The sequence below is a fragment of the Cryptomeria japonica genome, chromosome 4 (genome assembly GCF_030272615.1).
Source record: "Cryptomeria japonica chromosome 4, Sugi_1.0, whole genome shotgun sequence".
Taxonomy (NCBI): domain Eukaryota; kingdom Viridiplantae; phylum Streptophyta; class Pinopsida; order Cupressales; family Cupressaceae; genus Cryptomeria; species Cryptomeria japonica.
Genome location: NC_081408.1, coordinates 398519137 through 398537155, shown reverse-complemented (window position 1 = coordinate 398537155; position 18019 = coordinate 398519137). Strand labels below are relative to the sequence as shown.

Sequence of the window (18019 nt, the reverse complement as noted above, 5' to 3'; positions counted from 1 at the left end):
CTCCCTTGAATCATACATCATTGAATTCCAACAGTTGTCAGTCATGGTTCCCAGCATCAGCGAAAGAAGATTGGTAGTCCTGTTCACTGAAGGACTAATGGAACCTCTCAAAGGCTGGTTGAAAGCCTTTGACCCTCCCTCTCTACAAGAAGCAATGAAAAAAACAAGAGGGATGGAATTTGCAGCACCTACCAGCAAGTTCTCTTCGAAAGGATCTTCTTCCTATAGTGATAATAAGAAGTTTCAGAAGAAGGATGACCGAGCTAAGGAGAAGTCCACTTTTCCTCTTGATCGTGAGACATTGAATGATTTGAGGAAGAAGAAATTATGCTTCTATTGTAAGGGGCCTAATGATGCTAACCATGATTGTCCCTTAAGGCCTAAGGGAAAAGCAAACAGAGTTATGTGGACACTATATGAAGGATCAGATTCTGACCAGAAAACTGATGATGAAGATTTCGAGTCAAAAAAGTCAGAACAAGTAGGAGAAGTTGAACCTAAGGTGAAACTCAAGGAGGCTCACCTCACTAGCATTCATCGTGAGGGCTCTTTTAGGATGAGAGGTGTTCTTGCTGGGCAGAAAATCATCACACATCTTGACACTGGCGCAACCCATAATTTCATTGATGCAAGGCTTGTGGAAAGACGGGGCATACACACTGAGGATTTTGAGGGGATAAGAGTGAAGGTTTCTAATGGTTACACTCTTAAGTGTGACAGGATGATACCTAACTTGCCTATGCGCTTGAATAATTTTGAATTCAAGGCAGATTTCTATGTTGTGAATATGGGTGACACTCTTAACTGTAACAGGATGATACCTAACTTGCTTATGCGCTTGAATAATTTTGAATTCAAGGCAGATTTCTATGTTGTGAATATGGGTGACACCGATATAGTTCTAGGCATGACATGGCTGCATGATATTGGCATATTTACTCTCAACCTTTGTGAGATGGAAATGAGGTTTGAGATGGATGGAAAGATACATGTGTTGAAGGCACTCCGGGACACCAGCTACAGGTGTATTTCATTCAAGAGGATGGAACGTCTCTTACGTCATTACATGGCCGAGTGGGCAGCAGGATGTGTTTTGAAACCTATGCAAGAGGAACAACAAAAGCCCATCTATCCACCTGACATCCAGGAGCTGAGGATTAAGCATGACAAGGTCTTCAGTGAGATTCCACCTGGAGCACCTCCTGGTAGAGGAATTGAACACATCATTGAGTTCGAGGAAGGGGCTAAGCCAGTGATAATCACTCCCTACAGACATCCCAAACAGTTCAAGGATGAGATAGAGAAAACCATCAAGGAACTGTTAGCTATGGGACATATCCGACCTAGTAAGTCACCTTTTGCTTCATCTATAGTTTTCGTCAAAAAGAAAGATGGAACATTGCGTATGTGCATAGACTACAGATTGCTGAATAGGAAGACCATCAAGAATAGGTATCCAATTCCTAGAATTGATGAGTTGATTGATGAGCTCCATGGTGCACAATATTTTTCTAAGATTGACTTAAGGTCAGGCTATCACCAGATACGAGTTAGGGAGCAAGACATTGAGAAGACAACATTCCGATGTCATTGTGGTCATTTTGAGTTTGTGGTTATGCTATTTGGGCTAACCAATGCACCTGCCACTTTCCAATCCACAATGAATAGGGTATTTCATTCTCAGCTGCGGAAATTTGTGCTAGTCTTCTTTGATGACATTTTGGTGTACAACAGGACTTGGGCAGAACACATTGCACATCTAGATACTGTTTTGGGTATTCTTGGCAAGGAGTCTCTTTATGCCAAGGAATCCAAGTGTGACTTGGGCATGACACAGCTGCTTTATTTGGGTCACATCATCAGTGCAGAGGGTGTACCCATGGATCCCGATAAGGTCAAGGCGATTGTAGAATGGCCTACCCTTGAGAATTTGACATAGCTTAGAGGTTTTTTGGGCTTATGTGGTTTCTATCGCAGGTTTGTTAATGGATACTCCCGACATGCAGCTCCACTCACTGATTTGACCAAAAAGGGAGGTTTTGTTTGGTCACCCGAAGCACGGGAATGCTTTGAGATGTTCAAACGAATTATGACCACTTGTCCAGTACTTCCATTGCCAGACTTTACTAAACCCTTTGAGTTGAAGTGTGATGCTTCAGGTGAAGGGATTGAAGTTGTCCTTATGCAAGACAAACATCTGATTACATTTGAGAGCAAGAAGTTGAGAGGTCCTGAGAGGACCTACAACATTTATGACAAGGAAATGTTGGCCATCATGCATGCGTTGGCCAAATTCAGGTAGTATTTGGTAGGCAGCAAATTTACAGTGAAAACCAACCACAACAGCTTGAGACATTTCCTTGGGCAGCAGGATCTTAATGATAGACAACAGAAATGGGTGAGTAAGCTGCAATTTTATGACTTTAACATTTCTTTGTCAAAGGGTCACAAAATGTAGTGGCTGATGCACTATCTCGCTGCCCTCATTTGAGCTCCATGGCACAGATTTCAGAGGATTGGAAGCACATGATTGTGGCAGAATATGCCAAGGACTCTTGGGCTTCAGGTTTCATTGAGGGGTTGATTTATGATGATAGATATACCATTGTGAATGATTTAATCATTTACAAGGAAAGGATCTTTTTGACCCCAAGATCGAATGTAAAGAACATAGTGATGAGAACCTTTCATAACACACCTATGGCAGGTCATCTCGGTTACTACAAGACATATAAACAGGTGCAAGAGAGATTCACATGGAAAGGTTTGAAATCAGATGTTCTTCGTTATGTTAGAGAGTGTTCTATTTGTCAGCAAAATAAACAGGACAACACATACCCTGCAGGTTTACTTCGGCCACTTCCGATTCCTGATAGGAAGTGGGAATGCATTTCCATGGACTTCATTACAGGTTTACCCAAGGTACAGGGTAAGGATTGTATCTATGTAGTGGTCGACCATTTGACTAAATATGCCCATATCTTTCCGATCACCACTACACATTCAGCTACACAGGTAGCAGAGTTGTTCTTCAGAGAGATATTCAAATTGCATGGTTTACCTCAGAGTATAGTGAGTGACAGAGACAACAAGTTTATGAGCCATTTCTGGCAAGAGATTTTCAGACTTTGTGGGACAGAGCTCACTCTGAGCACCAGCTACCACCCACAGACAAACGGACAGACAGAAATAGTGAATAAACGGGTGGAAGGATATCTCAAGAATTACACTGCGGGGCAGCAGAAGGGTTGGGTCAAGTGGATATATCTTTGTGAGTATTGTTATAATACCACTTACCACCTTTCTATTCAGATGACACCATCTATGGCATTGTATGGGTATGAGGCACCTAGTTTTATTGATCTGTTGTTCAGTGATAGTAGAGTGCCTAGTGCTGGAGATATGCTACAGGAAAATCAGGATATCATGAGAGCCCTTCGAGAGAATCTTCAGAAGGCACAGAACCAACAAAAACAGTACGTAGATCAAAAGAGATGTGTTCCATCTTTCAGGATGTGTTTTGAAACCTATGCAAGAGGAACAACAAAAGCCCATCTATCCACCTGACATCCAGGAGCTGAGGATTAAGCATGACAAGGTCTTCAATGAGATTCCACCTGGAGCACCTCCTGATAGAGGAATTGAACACATCATTGAGTTGGAAGAAGGGGCTAAGCCAGTGATAATCACTCCCTAAAGACATCCCAAACGGTTCAAGGATGAGATAGAGAAAACCATCAAGGAACTGTTAGCTATGGGACATATCCGACCTAGTAAGTCACCTTTTGCTTCGTCTGTAGTTTTGGTCAAAAAGAAAGATGGAACATTGCGTATGTGCACAGACTACAGATTGCTGAACAGGAAGACCATCAAGAATAGGTATCCAGTTCCTAGAATTGAAGAGTTGATTGATAAGCTCCATGGTGCACAATATTTTTCTAAGATTGACTTAAGGTCGGGCTATCAACGGATACGAGTTAGGGAGCAAGACATTGAGAAGACAACATTCTGATGTCATTGTCATCATTTTGAGTTTGTGGTTATGCCATTTGGGCTAACCAATGCACCTGCCACTTTCCAGTCCACAATGAATAGGGTATTTCATTCTCAACTGCGGAAATTTGTGCTAGTCTTCTTTGATGACATTTTGGTGTACAACAAGACTTGTGCAGAACACATTGCACATCTAGATACTATTTTGGGTATTCTTAGCAAGGAGTCTCTTTATGCCAAGGAATCCAAGTGTGACTTGGGCATGACACAGCTGCTTTATTTAGGTCACATCATCAATGCAGAGGGTGTACGCATGGATCTCGATAAGGTCAAGGCGATTGTAGAATGGCCTACCCCTGAGAATTTGACACAGCTTAGAGGTTTTTTGGGCTTATGTGGTTTCTATCGCAGGTTTGTTAATGGATACTCCCGACATGCAGCTCCACTCACTAATTTGACCAAAAAGGGAGGTTTTGTTTGGTCACCCAAAGCACAGGAATGCTTTGAGATGTTCAAACGAATTATGACCACTTGTCTAGTACTTGCATTGCCAGACTTCAGTAAACCCTTTGAGTTGCAGTGTGATGCTTCAGGTGAAGGGATTGGGGTTGTCCTTATGCAGGACAAACATCTGATTGCATTTGAGAGCAAGAAGTTGAGAGGTCCTGAGAGGACCTACAACATTTATGACAAGGAAATGTTGGCCATCATGCATGCGTTGGCCAAATTCAGGTAGTATTTGGTAGGCAACAAATTTACAGTGGAAACAAACCACAACAGCTTGAGACATTTCCTTGGGCAGTGGGATCTTAATGATAGACAACAGAAATGGGTGAGTAAGCTGCAGTCTTATGACTTTGACATTTCTTTGTCAAAGGGTCACAAAATGTAGTGGCTGATGCACTATCTCGCCGCCCTCATTTGAGCTCCATGGCACAAATTTCAGAGGATTGGAAGCACATGATTGTGGCAGAATATGCCAAGGACTCTTGGGCTTCAGGTTTCATTGAGGGGTCGATTTATGACAATAGATATACCATTGTGAATGATTTAATCATTTACAAGGGAAGGATCTTTTTGACCCCAGGATCGAATGTAAAGAGCATAGTGATGAGAACCTTTCATGACACACCTATGGCAGGTCATCTCGGTTACTACAAGACATATAAACAGGTGCAGGAGAGATTCACATGGAAAGGTTTGAAATCAGATGTTCTTCGTTATGTTAGAGAGTGTTCTGTTTGTTAGCAGAATAAGTAGGTCCACACATACCCTGCAGGTTTACTTCAGCCACTTCCGATTCCTGATAGGAAGTGGGAATGCATTTCCATGGACTTCATTACAGGTTTACCCAAGGTACAGGGTAAGGATTGTATCTATGTAGTGGTCGACCGTTTGACTAAATATGCCCATTTCTTTCCGATCACCACTACACATTCAACTACACAAGTAGCAGAATTGTTCTTTAGAGAGATATTCAGATTGCATGGTTTACCTCGGAGTATAGTGAGTGACAGAGACAACAGGTTTATGAGCCATTTCTGGCAAGAGCTTTTCAGACTTTGTGGGACAGAGCTCACTCTGAGCACCAGCTACCACCCACAGACAGACGGACAGACATAAATAGTGAATAAATGGGTGGAGGGATATCTCAAGAATTACATTGCGGGGCAGCAGAAGGGTTGGGTCAAGTGGATATATCTTTATGAGTATTGTTATAATACCACTTACCACATTTCTATTCAGATGACACCATCTATGGCATTGTATGGGTATGAGGCACCTAGTTTTATTGATCTATTGTTCAGTGATAGTAGAGTGCCTAGTGTTGGAGATATGCTACAAGAAAATCAGGATATCATGAGAGCCCTTCGAGAGAATCTTCAGAAGGCACAAAACTAGCAAAAACAGTACGCAGATCAAAAGAGAGTAGAGAGAACTTTTGAGGTGGGCGATATGGTATATTTGATACTACAGTCGTATTGATAGTCTACTCTCAAGAGGAGTGGTGCCGAGAAACTTAAGCCACGATACTATGGACCTTACAGGATTATTAGGCGTGTGGGAGAGGTGGCTTATGAGCTTGAGCTACCGGCAGATAGTAGAGTGCATAATGTCTTCCATGTTTCACGCCTCAAGAAGGCATTAGGGCATCATGTGACTCCTTCCATGACTTTGCCACCCTCGGATGATGAGGGTAAACTGATTTTAGTACCTGAAGCTATCTTGGATGTTAGGGAGAAGCGGTTGAGGAAGAGAGCTATCAGGGAATATTTGATTAAATGGAAGGGTTTGCCAGTTGTGGATGCTACTTGGGAAGGTGAGGAGATCCTGCAGCATCCTACATTGAGATTGCTTGAGGACAACCAAATTCAAGGAGGACGGATTGTAATGTCCCCTTCTCCTTAGCACGTGCACTTGTGTCGAGGTTGGCCTATATTTGACCCTCGTAGGCCAACGAGTTGTTTAGGGGGTCGACATGGCAGTGATTGGTGACTTCACATCTCTTTATTTGATATTTTGATGTTATAAGGAGATAACACATATTAGGAGACGTGTGAATTTTATTTAATTAATAAATTAAAGGTACATTAAAATAACATATTTAATTAAATAATATAAAGTGTACCTAACCTTATCTTCTAGAAGGTGATTGTGACGTATTATGTAATGAATAAATAGAAGAGGGGAAACACATGGGCATGAGTTGTTCCTATTATCTCTTGTTGGAGTTGTGGAGCCACAGGTTGTCCGCAGAAAGATCCTAGGGAACGATACCTCCCTTTGATCAGCATAACTGAGGAGGTGGCAGACCCTCTGAAGGGTTGTGAAGAGAGTGGAGAGCATTCAGCTTTTCACATTGAGCTTAATGAGACTTTCATATCAGTTCATGGTAGTTGCTTCAGACTTTCAGATTTGTGAGTTTTCTTGTATGTTGGTGAATGCATTCCTTGAATGTCAATGGACAGCGCTTTCTCTTGAGGCCAATAGGCGATTTCCATAATTATTTGTGGAGGCAAATCGAAGTATATAGTGCTGTCATTATATCAGTTGCAGAACTTTATTCCCACGATTTTGTTCATACCATTTCCTATGTGCATCGACTTTGACATGTGATGATTCCAAAATTAATAGAAGGAGAAGGCGATATCATTTGGACAATTTGCAAGGCATTTGGGTGTCTATTTGGATTATATTGTGAGTCTGATCTGAGGCAGGTTTGTGGGCTTTCGACCCTCGATTTGGGTTATCAGTGCATGTGTTAACTTGGCGGCCCCCTTGTTGAGTAAGCCGCTTTCATTTGGAAGAGGGTTCGATCAGCTTGGAGTAGCAATTGAGACTCTTGTTTGCAGATTTCACTTGGTCCTCAGACCTTCCATTTAATAGCAGCAGGGACGGCACATGTTTGGGTTCGACCTTGCACATTAGAGCCACTATCTTGGTGGATATTGCTTGCATCTTCATCATACCTAGCAACAAGAGCATCTAGAGCTGTTTGAACATCTCGGAAGGCTGAATCATGAGTTTGTTTTCCCAATTTAACCATGTTAATGATATAATCTAATTCTTGGATTTGATCAATGTCTTTATCAAGAGGAGGACCGACAACCTCTGCATATTTATTTCTAGCTTCAGCCACCTTTACCCTTGGTATGGTCTTAGCTTTCTTGGTGGTCTTAGGCTTGGTGGGAATAAGTTGACTGAAATCAAAGTCATCAGGAGGAACAACTTGTTTCTTCCTCTTGGGAGCATTGGAGAATAGCCATGGCGACAAGGAGGAATCATCATCATCACCTGTGACTAGAGCTTGAGAGGGATTTATTGGGTCCTGAGGAGTAGTAGTCACAATAGGTGAAATTGTGGTAACAACAATGGGAGGATTTTCTGACGATGACTTGTTAGGTCTAGAACTTGTCTCCATCACAAACTTATCAAAATCATCCAACATGGTGGCTGACACTTCAGACAACCTTGGAAAAGTGGAGAAAACATTTTCAATATTGTCATGTGGGGTATCCAGAGAAGACTCACTAGCACTAGTGGAAGAAATGTAAACAATTGTGCTAGGGGTGACACCAGTGACAACAAACTCAAAAGGTTCTGACTCAAAGGTGGAAACAGGAGCATGCGCCATAGTAGAAGAATAAAGAGATACCAGGGGTAGGGATTCATGGGACTTATATGATTGTGGTAGTCCTTCATCATACTCATCATGCTCTTGATTATCCTCCTGCTCATCTTGAAGTTGATCAACATCAATGGGCTCCTAGTCAAGATTCTCATCATCCAAATGTTCATCTTGTGTTTCAGATTCTCGTCTCATGAACATTTGAGGCAAACAGATCTCCTTGGGCTTTTCCTTTATTAGCCCCAACTGTGAATTTCAACTTTGGATCCTTCGAAGGAATAACAAAGTCTTGTTTGTTCTTTGTTCTGATTTCTAATCTCCTTCCCATAGGTCCAGTTGTATCATCATCTGAGCCAGAAGAGAAAGGCTTCAACTGAATTCCCTTGTTTGAAAGCCAAACATTAGTATTCGCAAGAATACTCTGGAATCTGTCTTTGATTGAAGTTGACTCCTTCTGTGACCATTGAATGAGAGGCAAGGGGGTTGATGAAACTTTATTTTCAAGATATGTAAGATCAAGAACATTACCGTCTTCTTCAAGGTCATCTGGGATATTAGCAAGGTCAAATTCCCGAATTTGATCTACTGTGAGTCGACAGTAATCAAGTTTTCTAACATCATGTTCAGTCCTACAATCAATCCAAACATCTTCAATGCGATGAACGTGAACATATGCCTTCTTCAATTTGTTCCTCATTCCCCTGTAGTCAAAGTCTCTTCGTGCTTTGAAGAACTTCACAGTTACTCTCCTCATCTCTTCCTCCATAGCCCCGACTTTGAAGATCGAGCTGACAGAATACCTACCAATAGTTAGAGAGAATTTTAAGCCCGTTTTGTGAGAAGCTGATTGTGCTTCATGAATTGCCACCATCTAACGAGCCAACTCCATCAAAACAATTTTATCTGATGGGTATCTCAGGAGCATGAAGGGTTCACCATTGAAACATCCTACCTTGAGATATGTAAAAGTGGGGAATTACAAGAACATGAATCCATATTCATTCACAACTTCCCAAGCATGATCTGACACCCTTTTGTTGTATAAGTCTTTGTTCAACATGCACTTGTGATATCCAAAGAGCGCATCATTCACTCTCCAAAAATGATTGAAATTGTTCTTCAACACCAATTGGGAGTAGTACTTATATACATCAACCTGCCTCATGGAGGCTGCTGCATAGACTAGATATGATGTCATGTAGAACTTAAGAGTAGTGGCCACTTTGGAAAGTTGTTCACATATTTCACATATTTGTTTAGCCCAGAATATCTTCTCCTTGTTCTGCCTGATGCACATGGATATATTGATACATCCATTCATAATAAGTGTTAGAATTGTGTAGTCCTTTTACTCTCCTCAAGAGAGTTACCAAATCATTCACCTCTTCAATGAGATTACTTATGGGAAAAGTCTTCGGCCATCTCGCAATTGTAGGCCTCAAGGTCTTCAACCAATTATCATTCATATTCTTCCTACATTTGTCAGAGTTCTTGTCATTGTAGGCTTGAGCTGACTATAGAGTGATATCTGAGTACTTTTCAATACTAGGACACTTGAAGATAGTGTCAAAGAAATCTTCATCCACTCTGATCAACTTTTTTCCACTCGTGTCCTTGACGCTTCTGCTAATAGGATCAAAATGATTCGCAGCTACCATGACAAATTTAGGATCTTGAGCAGACATGGGGAAACCCGCAACTAGATGAATGCCATTGTTGATGATGAACTCCATCCTGTAGTATGAAGGTGGCTTCTCGACCCTTTGAGAAACTCAGCTAGGTCAACATGACCTATCTTAGTGTCTCTTATGTGATCAATATTTGATGAAACAGACAAAGGCGGGAAGACCGAATGTGGATCTTTCTTTTTAAATTTCATGGTCTTCTTTCTTGGAGATGTCTTTGTCATTTGTATAGTAACAACACTATAACATGGAAAAATCATCAGTACTAGAGAAGTACAATCATCAATTATTTTGACCATCTTGAACTAAGCAGGCTCATGAATGAGTTACGTTTGGTATCATTAGGGTTTCAAAACTCTCATTGCATTATGGAAATCCAAGAATAAATCAGGCCTATGAACCCTATTTACGTGTGTGCAATTGGCGTAATTCGAGTTCATAGGCCTGAATTACACTTTTGGCAAAAGTATGGTTCATAGGTGTAGTTTGGGTTCATAGACCCGAACTACACTCGGTAAAAAGCTAAGAATAGGTGTAGTTCGGACCTATAGGTCCGAACTACACTTACTAAGTGCAATTCAAAATCAAGTGTAGATCGGACCTAAAGGTCCACCATACACCAGAATGGGAGGATCAAAGTGTAAGGCGGGTTTATAAACCCACCATACACTTGAAAAGGACAGATCTCAAAACTTGGTGTAAGGTGGGTTTATAAACCCGCCATACACTATGGCAATACACAAAAGGAGCGAGGTGCAGGTCGAGTCCGTAGACCCGCCATGCAACGAGCAAAGGCTTATGGTGTATGGCGAGCCTACGGCCTTGCCATGCACCGCTTATACTCAAAACAATGGTAAAGGGGTGGAGCGCGGTTTCATGGACCCGAACTCCACCAAAGGTTGTTGTAGTTCAGGGTCACAAACCCAAACTCCACCAAAATGACGGATAATGCAAAATGAAGTGCGCTAAGAGTAAAACAGTGATGCTCGCGTTCGTAGACCCGAGCAGCACCGCAAATATGGTGTTCTTTGGGCCTCTGAACCCGAACATCACCTGTGGTTGGCAATGCAAGCTATTGGAAGAGGAATGAGAAAGAGGTGAATGCTCAAGTTGATAAGCCCGAACATCACCAAAATTGGTGTGGTTCGGGTTTATTAATCCAGACATACCTCCAATAGGAAAAACCTACCAAAGAGAAAGCCACAGAAAAAAGGGTTTCAAAAGCCCTAGCAAAACCAGAAAAAGAAATGCGAAAACTTACTCGGAGAGATGAAATTGCACAAAAAAAGGGAGAAACACACTCACGAAGCTATCTCTGATCGAACAAGAAAACTAGAATGAAAAATGCAAGAGATGCATATAAAATAATGACAAAAAGAGTCCTATTCGACTTGCAATAAGAGTACTAAATAAAACTCAAGTGACATAAATGAGTGCAAATTAGGTTTGTAAACCTGATTTGCACTTGCCAAGGTGCATTTCGGCTTTACAAACTTGATTTGCACCTTAGAGAAAAAGGGACTTAAAGAAGTGCAAATCGCTTGAATTCAAGATTTGTGTAAATTGGGTTTATAGGCCCAATTGACACCTTGAACTCAAAGTTGAACAAAAATAGGAGCAAAAACCAAGTGATGATCACGCATAAGATGACGAAGTCGTCTCAAAAAGCATGCATAGAGCTAGAAAACCACAAATAGGCCAAAGATTTGTGGGGTTGCCTCGATTTTACTAAATATTAAAATTGGGGATAACACTGTCTCAAAGAAGGGTCCCAACATTTCAAATTTGAATTCCACATTTTAACATGGATTGAATTTTGGACTTTGTCTAAGGATTTTCACAAAATTTCGTTATTTTCCCTTCTTGTCAAGGTCGGAAAATTCAACCTTGACAAGGAATTTTCCTTGTCTAGGCAGTGAATTTCATCATTATCTTTCACAATAATCATCACCAAAATCTCAATTCCTTTACAACTTGTCCTAACAACATTGACAACTTTTCCCTGACATTTTGACAACATTGACAAGATTTTACAACTTTTGACAAAATTGACGACAATCCTCAATTATGACATTTGTTCATGGATTCCAGGCTCAAAACTTGAATTCTTGACCTGATCACACCTTAAGGACGAACTTTGCATTCTAAGTCATTTCAAGTATTAATCAACACACTTAACCTGGACTGACAAGACAAAAACCCCTCTCACCAACAAAGGCTAAACACTAAAACTATTGCCAAGCTAAGCAACTAAGCTAGAAAGCGAAAAAGTGGGGGTCCCAATTTGCAATGGGCCATGTATGTTTGCAACATAACACTACACAAAACTCACAAGTGTTGACTTACAAAGGTTCTAATGTTCTAGGGTTTACAAAGAACCTCTTTTCAATAAGTCAATTGTTAGAAAACACCTTGAAGGTTGAGTTTGACCAACATAATAGTAAGAAACTTTGTCTCATTCGAAACAAGAATCACAATGTAGACGACGTTCATGCCTCGAGGGTCAAAACAATGTTGTAATTGTTGACGTCACTCATGAACATAAGGCCCTTGCAATAAAAACCAATTCATCCACTCTTTTGCATAAAAGATTTGGTCATCTCAAATTGGGATACCTTTTTGCATTGAGCAAAAAAGACATGATGCAAGGACTTCCTCCCCCTAAAGAAAATAAAATTTCTTTGCTCCACTTCTATCTTGTTGAGAAGCAACATTGACCTCATTTTCTTGTTGTAGCAACATGAGCCTCTACTCCTTTGTGTTTGGTGTGCACTAATATGTGTACACCCATGCACCACATCATAATCATGCCCAATTCCTTTTGCTTTTTGTAGATAACTATTCAAAAAAAGCAAAGGATTTATGCCTTCACAATCTTTGACAAATTCAAAGCATTTTGAGCTCATGTAGAATGGCAAATGAAAAAGGGAATTCACCAATAAGGAGTTTTCAAACTACCTTCAACAACATGGAACCAAACTACAATACATCACCACATACATGCCTCAACAAAATGGTGTTGTATAGAGACATAGTTATACCTTTGTGGAAATGGTGCAATGCATGTTACAGGATGCAATTCCCAAATTTTGTGTTGAAGACATTCATATAGTTGTCTTCTTGTTGAATTGAGCACCCACCAAACTACTTGAAAACATTCACTCCTGAAGAAACGTGGACCAACAAGAAGCCCTCAATCTCACATCCAAGAGTGTTTGGTGTACAGCCTTCAAGTATGTCCCCAAGGTGCAAAGGAAAAAGTTGGATGAAAATTCCCTGAAATGAGTATTTTTCTTGGGTACAATTCAGAGTTGAAAGGATATTGAGTTACGGATCCAGCTACTAAAAAGTTGTACATCAACGAGGATGGTTTTTATAGGGAAAAGGATGAGCATTTCTTCCTCACCGTCACCCATCAATTACCAAACACTTAGAATTACTAAGCATCGAAGATAAGGAACTTGATGACCCTCACCATAGAGTAGAATCTGGTGAAGAAGCACAAAAAGAGGCCTTGTTTTCAATGGACTAGTTTCCACCTTTATCTCATCATCAATCCTCATCTCTTGTTGACAAATAAATACCTAAGATGTATTATACCACAATTAAGGATGTAGAGGTACATGCAATTGCAAATAAGTTTTACTTTGGGCAAAGGTGATGCAGAGCATCCCAACAAACACAATCTAGGGGAGATTTTTCTCTCAACTCACCTACTCAAATAGGTGACAACTCTTTACAAATACTCAAGCCCTCGCAAGGCTAATAGGTGCTCAATAGGCTTTAACACCCCAAAAGTGATTCCATGATTCCCAACCCTTTTCCAATCATGGAAATACCTTAGAATAGGCTCATTTAACTTGCCCAAGGCCAATTTGGAGCTCTCCAACAACTTGACCACACCAAACCCTCAAACACCTACTCACACAAGCCTATCTCCAACTAGGACTCCAAACTGTCCTTAGGCATAACTCACATTGACAAATAGGTATTCGTCAACCCAAGGGATTTCATGACACCCTTGAAGAGACTCCTCATCATAGACAACTCATTGTTCTTCACCCTCCCATCCACCCTAAAGGTCATAAAGAGAACTTGCTGCTATATCACTGGTTTACTGTGGCAGCCACAACTTTGTTTAGGAAAGTCATAATAACCTGAATCATTTCCTCTCTCCAGGGCTTTCCAACACCTTAAAAGGTCATTGAGGCCTCCCGCACACCTTCCCCAAGTGTCATCTACGCACCAAACCCATCCATTGCATCATATTCTCAAAATATCAGTCCGCTACTTCATTAGGACAGCAATATACCCAGTTTTAGGACAGTCATAAAAATGGTAAGTATTTTGGCCAATCAAGGGCCACAAATACTTGATTAGGGTCTGCACTAACCCCTCACACCCCTCCAAGCCTTCACCCAGCCTCTGAGAGCCCAATCTTGCACTTATATCAACCCACACATCACCAACTTGCTGCCATTTTCAGTCTGAGACACAAAAATCAGATTTTGTGTCACTCTTAGCACATGTCATTCTCATCATGGGACCCTACATTGAAAGGAGAATAAATAATAACATTTACAAGGGTCATCCCATCCATTGGAATGGGTTTTGACTGATGGGATGACCAAAAATTACATTAGTTGATGTCACTGGATACCCTAGCAAGGGTTTGTGACAGTTTTTACCAAAACAGTGATAGCTTGCACAATTCACAATGAAACTAAATGAAACAAAGACCAAATTTTAGAGGATTCACTCCTCTAACATTCCTAATAGATTTCTAAAGCAGATGAATAAGATTACACGTTGACAAATGCAGTAGATCAGACTGTTACGTCTGAGAAACTGTGAAAATGCAGGGACAAACTTCAAGTTTTTATTGATTGTGCTTTCTTACATTATCCAACCGACCCTTGGTCGATGAAATAGAGATCTTTAAAGACTTTTCCATCCCTCCAATGTCCATAACCACCTTTTGAATATTAACCAACATCAAATCACCCTTAATGCACTTTTTGCATTAAAATTGCATTCACAACTTTTGACAAAACTCAACCCAAGACCCAAAATAGGACCCCTATATTCCTTCAAACCATTATGAATACATTCAAATAGGCCCAAATACCCTTTATACATGATTAAATACCCTATTTGATGCCTTTGACACACTTTCACCCTATAATGACAACTTTGACAAAATTGAGACAATCGGGACTATAACTTGAACTCAAACATTACAAATTGGTCTCAAGGACCTTATTACATAAAGAATGGTCAATCATGACCTTATTACACTTTGAAATAGCAGAAAACTTGAAAACAACTCATGATGGCCAAAAAGAAGCATATGGCCACCTAGGTGCTCCTGCACCAAAAGGACTAACAAGAACTCTAACAAGGAAATAAATTTGACTCTTATATGCGTAGTTGTTCAAAATTACAAACCAAAAATACTTTAGAAAGATGAGATAGATGCAAAATATCAAGCATTGTTAAGGAACAACCCTTGGGAACCTATTAATCTTCAAGAAGGGTAGAAAGTTATTGGATGCAAATGGGGCTCAAGATCAAATACAAATCAAACAGTAGCATCCACAAGTACAAAGCATGACTTGTAGCTAAAGGCATTCACTATGAAGAAACATTTTCCCCTACTCTAAGAAGATCAAGACTACCTAATGGTTTTGGCAAGAAGCACAATTTTGTTGGCAAGTTCATCAAATGGATGTCAAGAGTGTCTTTCTCACCAGGGATTTGAAAAAATCTATATGACTTAAGAGATATACTAGACTTAGAGAAAAGAAAAAAGTGTGCAAACTTGCAAAATCTCTCTAAGATCTGACAAAGGCTCCCCGAGCATAGTTTATCAAGATCAATAAGCATATCCTTTAACAAGGATTTGTTAAGAATCCATATGATTCTAGTCTCTACCTCAAATAACAAGTGGAGAGATTGTGATTTTAATTGTATATATCAATGATCTAGACATCATATGGAATTCTCCCCAAATGAGTGCAGCAACAAAGATTGATCTCAAACACTCATTCAACATTGCAAATCTTGAGCTCCTGCATTATTATCTTGGACTTGAAGTTTAGCAAAAGAACAATCAAATTTTTGTCTCTTAGATGAAATATGTCAAGACATTGCTCAAGAAATTCAAGATAGAAGATTGCACTCCCATGAAGACATGATTGCAACTTTCTAGATATGACCATCAACTCAGGTAAATGCTAATTTTTATCATCAATGAATTGTGATTCTCATTTTCTGACCGATGCCAAGATAGATATCAGTTGTGTTGTCAATTATATTTCAAGGTTTATGCAAGAACCTAAGGTTTCACATTGGAAAGAAGCACTCGTTTTGAGATACATTTGTAGCACAATGAAGTATGGCTTAGACTACAAACAAACAAACAAAACATTTTTCTTCCTTTCTAGAATCTAATCAAATATCATGGGAGGAGCAAAAAGAAAACCGCTACTGCTCACTTTTCCACAAAAGTAGAATATTGCACCCAAGTGTAGCTATCTATGAAGTGATATGGTTATTTCACATCTTGACAAACATGGGTGTTCCTAAAACACATCCTAATGTTCTATTATGTGAAAAAAACTTGTTTAGAATCCTATCTTTAGTCAGAACACTAAACACATTGAGGTGCTCCAGTATTATTCCACAAAAGAGCAGCGTGGTTCCATTTTTATCAAATCTCTAGTAGAAGTGAAGTTTGAAGATTTTCAAACGTTCTTGATGTCCTCTGGTGAAAATAATATAATAATGAGGGCATTCCTGGAATATTATAATACATATATAATAATTCTAAATCATTGTAATATTACATCATTGTATAAATATGTTAGTAATATATTCACATTAGTATTATTAACATAAGGTGTTTGTCTGGGTGGTTGGATAATTTCCTCTTCAAACTATTCTCTTGTATATATTACCCTCTCCTCACAATAATTTATTACTTCTCAATTTGAATAGAGGATCAAAGAGGTGTATGGTGTATTGTAGACCTAAGAAGTAGCCCCACAATTGTCACAAGCAATGAGGATGGCTTGGGTGATACTACAAGTGCCTTGTTTTGTGAATCCTCCTAGAATAGTTTCATGCTTACACACATGGCTTGGCAAATTGTCAATACGCTGCTAAGAATAGAAATCCTTTCTCAAAATGAACAAGTAACAAGTAGCTCACAGATGAACTCATGAAATTCAACAAGTGTATATGTGTGACACTTTGGTGGATAAACATTATGAAACAAACATAAATGACATTAAACTTGAAAATTCCATAGGGATCCAACCAAAGAAACGGGACTCGGACTCGGCTCGGACTCGGCAAGGCCGACTCGGACTCAAACTCGGGACTCGACGTCAAACTCAGCTCCAGACTCGGCTAGACTCGGGAAAGTGAAAAACTCAAGAAATTTAGAGATTTTTAAAGATTTAAAACTTGTTTCAGACACCCTTTATTGAATACACCTTAAAGACACAAAAACATCATTAAACTCGGCTCATTTGATTACATACACAAGTATACATCAATCACATAAGCATAAACACAAATTGTAGCTGAAGAAAATAACAAACATAGATATATAAATATTGTCAAATGTATACAATATTACAAAACTCATGGAATAAAAAATCCATGTCATCATATGATCGTCATCAAATGTTCCATACAAATACCAAAGGTAAATAGTAAATACTAAATACAACTACAAGTGTACAAGCCTATGGCTCAGAGGGTCGTGCACCCTCTTGCCCTGGCCCCCTGCGAAGGCGTTTAAAGTAGGTCCTAGATGATTCAGCAGCCATAGTCGCTCCCCGTGACACCGTGCCATGCTCACCAACAGCAGGAACAGCTGTGTCATGCTCACCAACATCAGGAACAGCTGTGTCACTCTGAGTCTTAGTATTTCCTGTCTCTACTTGTGCTCTCTGCTCCTCTACCATGGCTACAGCCTCAGCCTCTATATCTACCTGGTCGATCCAATCAATGTCATCATCACTAAATACAGCTGTAGGAGTCCCAGGAGCTGTCTGATTCTCATTGGCCCACTCTGCTTCAAGATCAACCTCATCTAGAATGATAGGAGACATGTCAACTATTGCATTCTTTCTCATTCTCAGGCGGAGGTTGTAGTGAACAAAGATGAGATCATTCATCTTCTCCACAGATAATCTATTGC

At 40.0% G+C, this 18019-nt stretch overlaps 1 protein-coding gene across 1 annotated transcript; it reads left to right on the top strand.

The window, feature by feature from the left end:
- The first annotated feature begins 43 nt into the window (after nt 1-43).
- Nucleotides 44-1939, top strand: LOC131875142 (uncharacterized). Its single transcript, XM_059219173.1, has one exon. It carries the CDS (start codon nt 44-46, stop codon nt 1937-1939), a length of 1896 nt encoding a protein of 631 aa, XP_059075156.1.
- Nucleotides 1940-18019: the final 16080 nt, after the last annotated feature.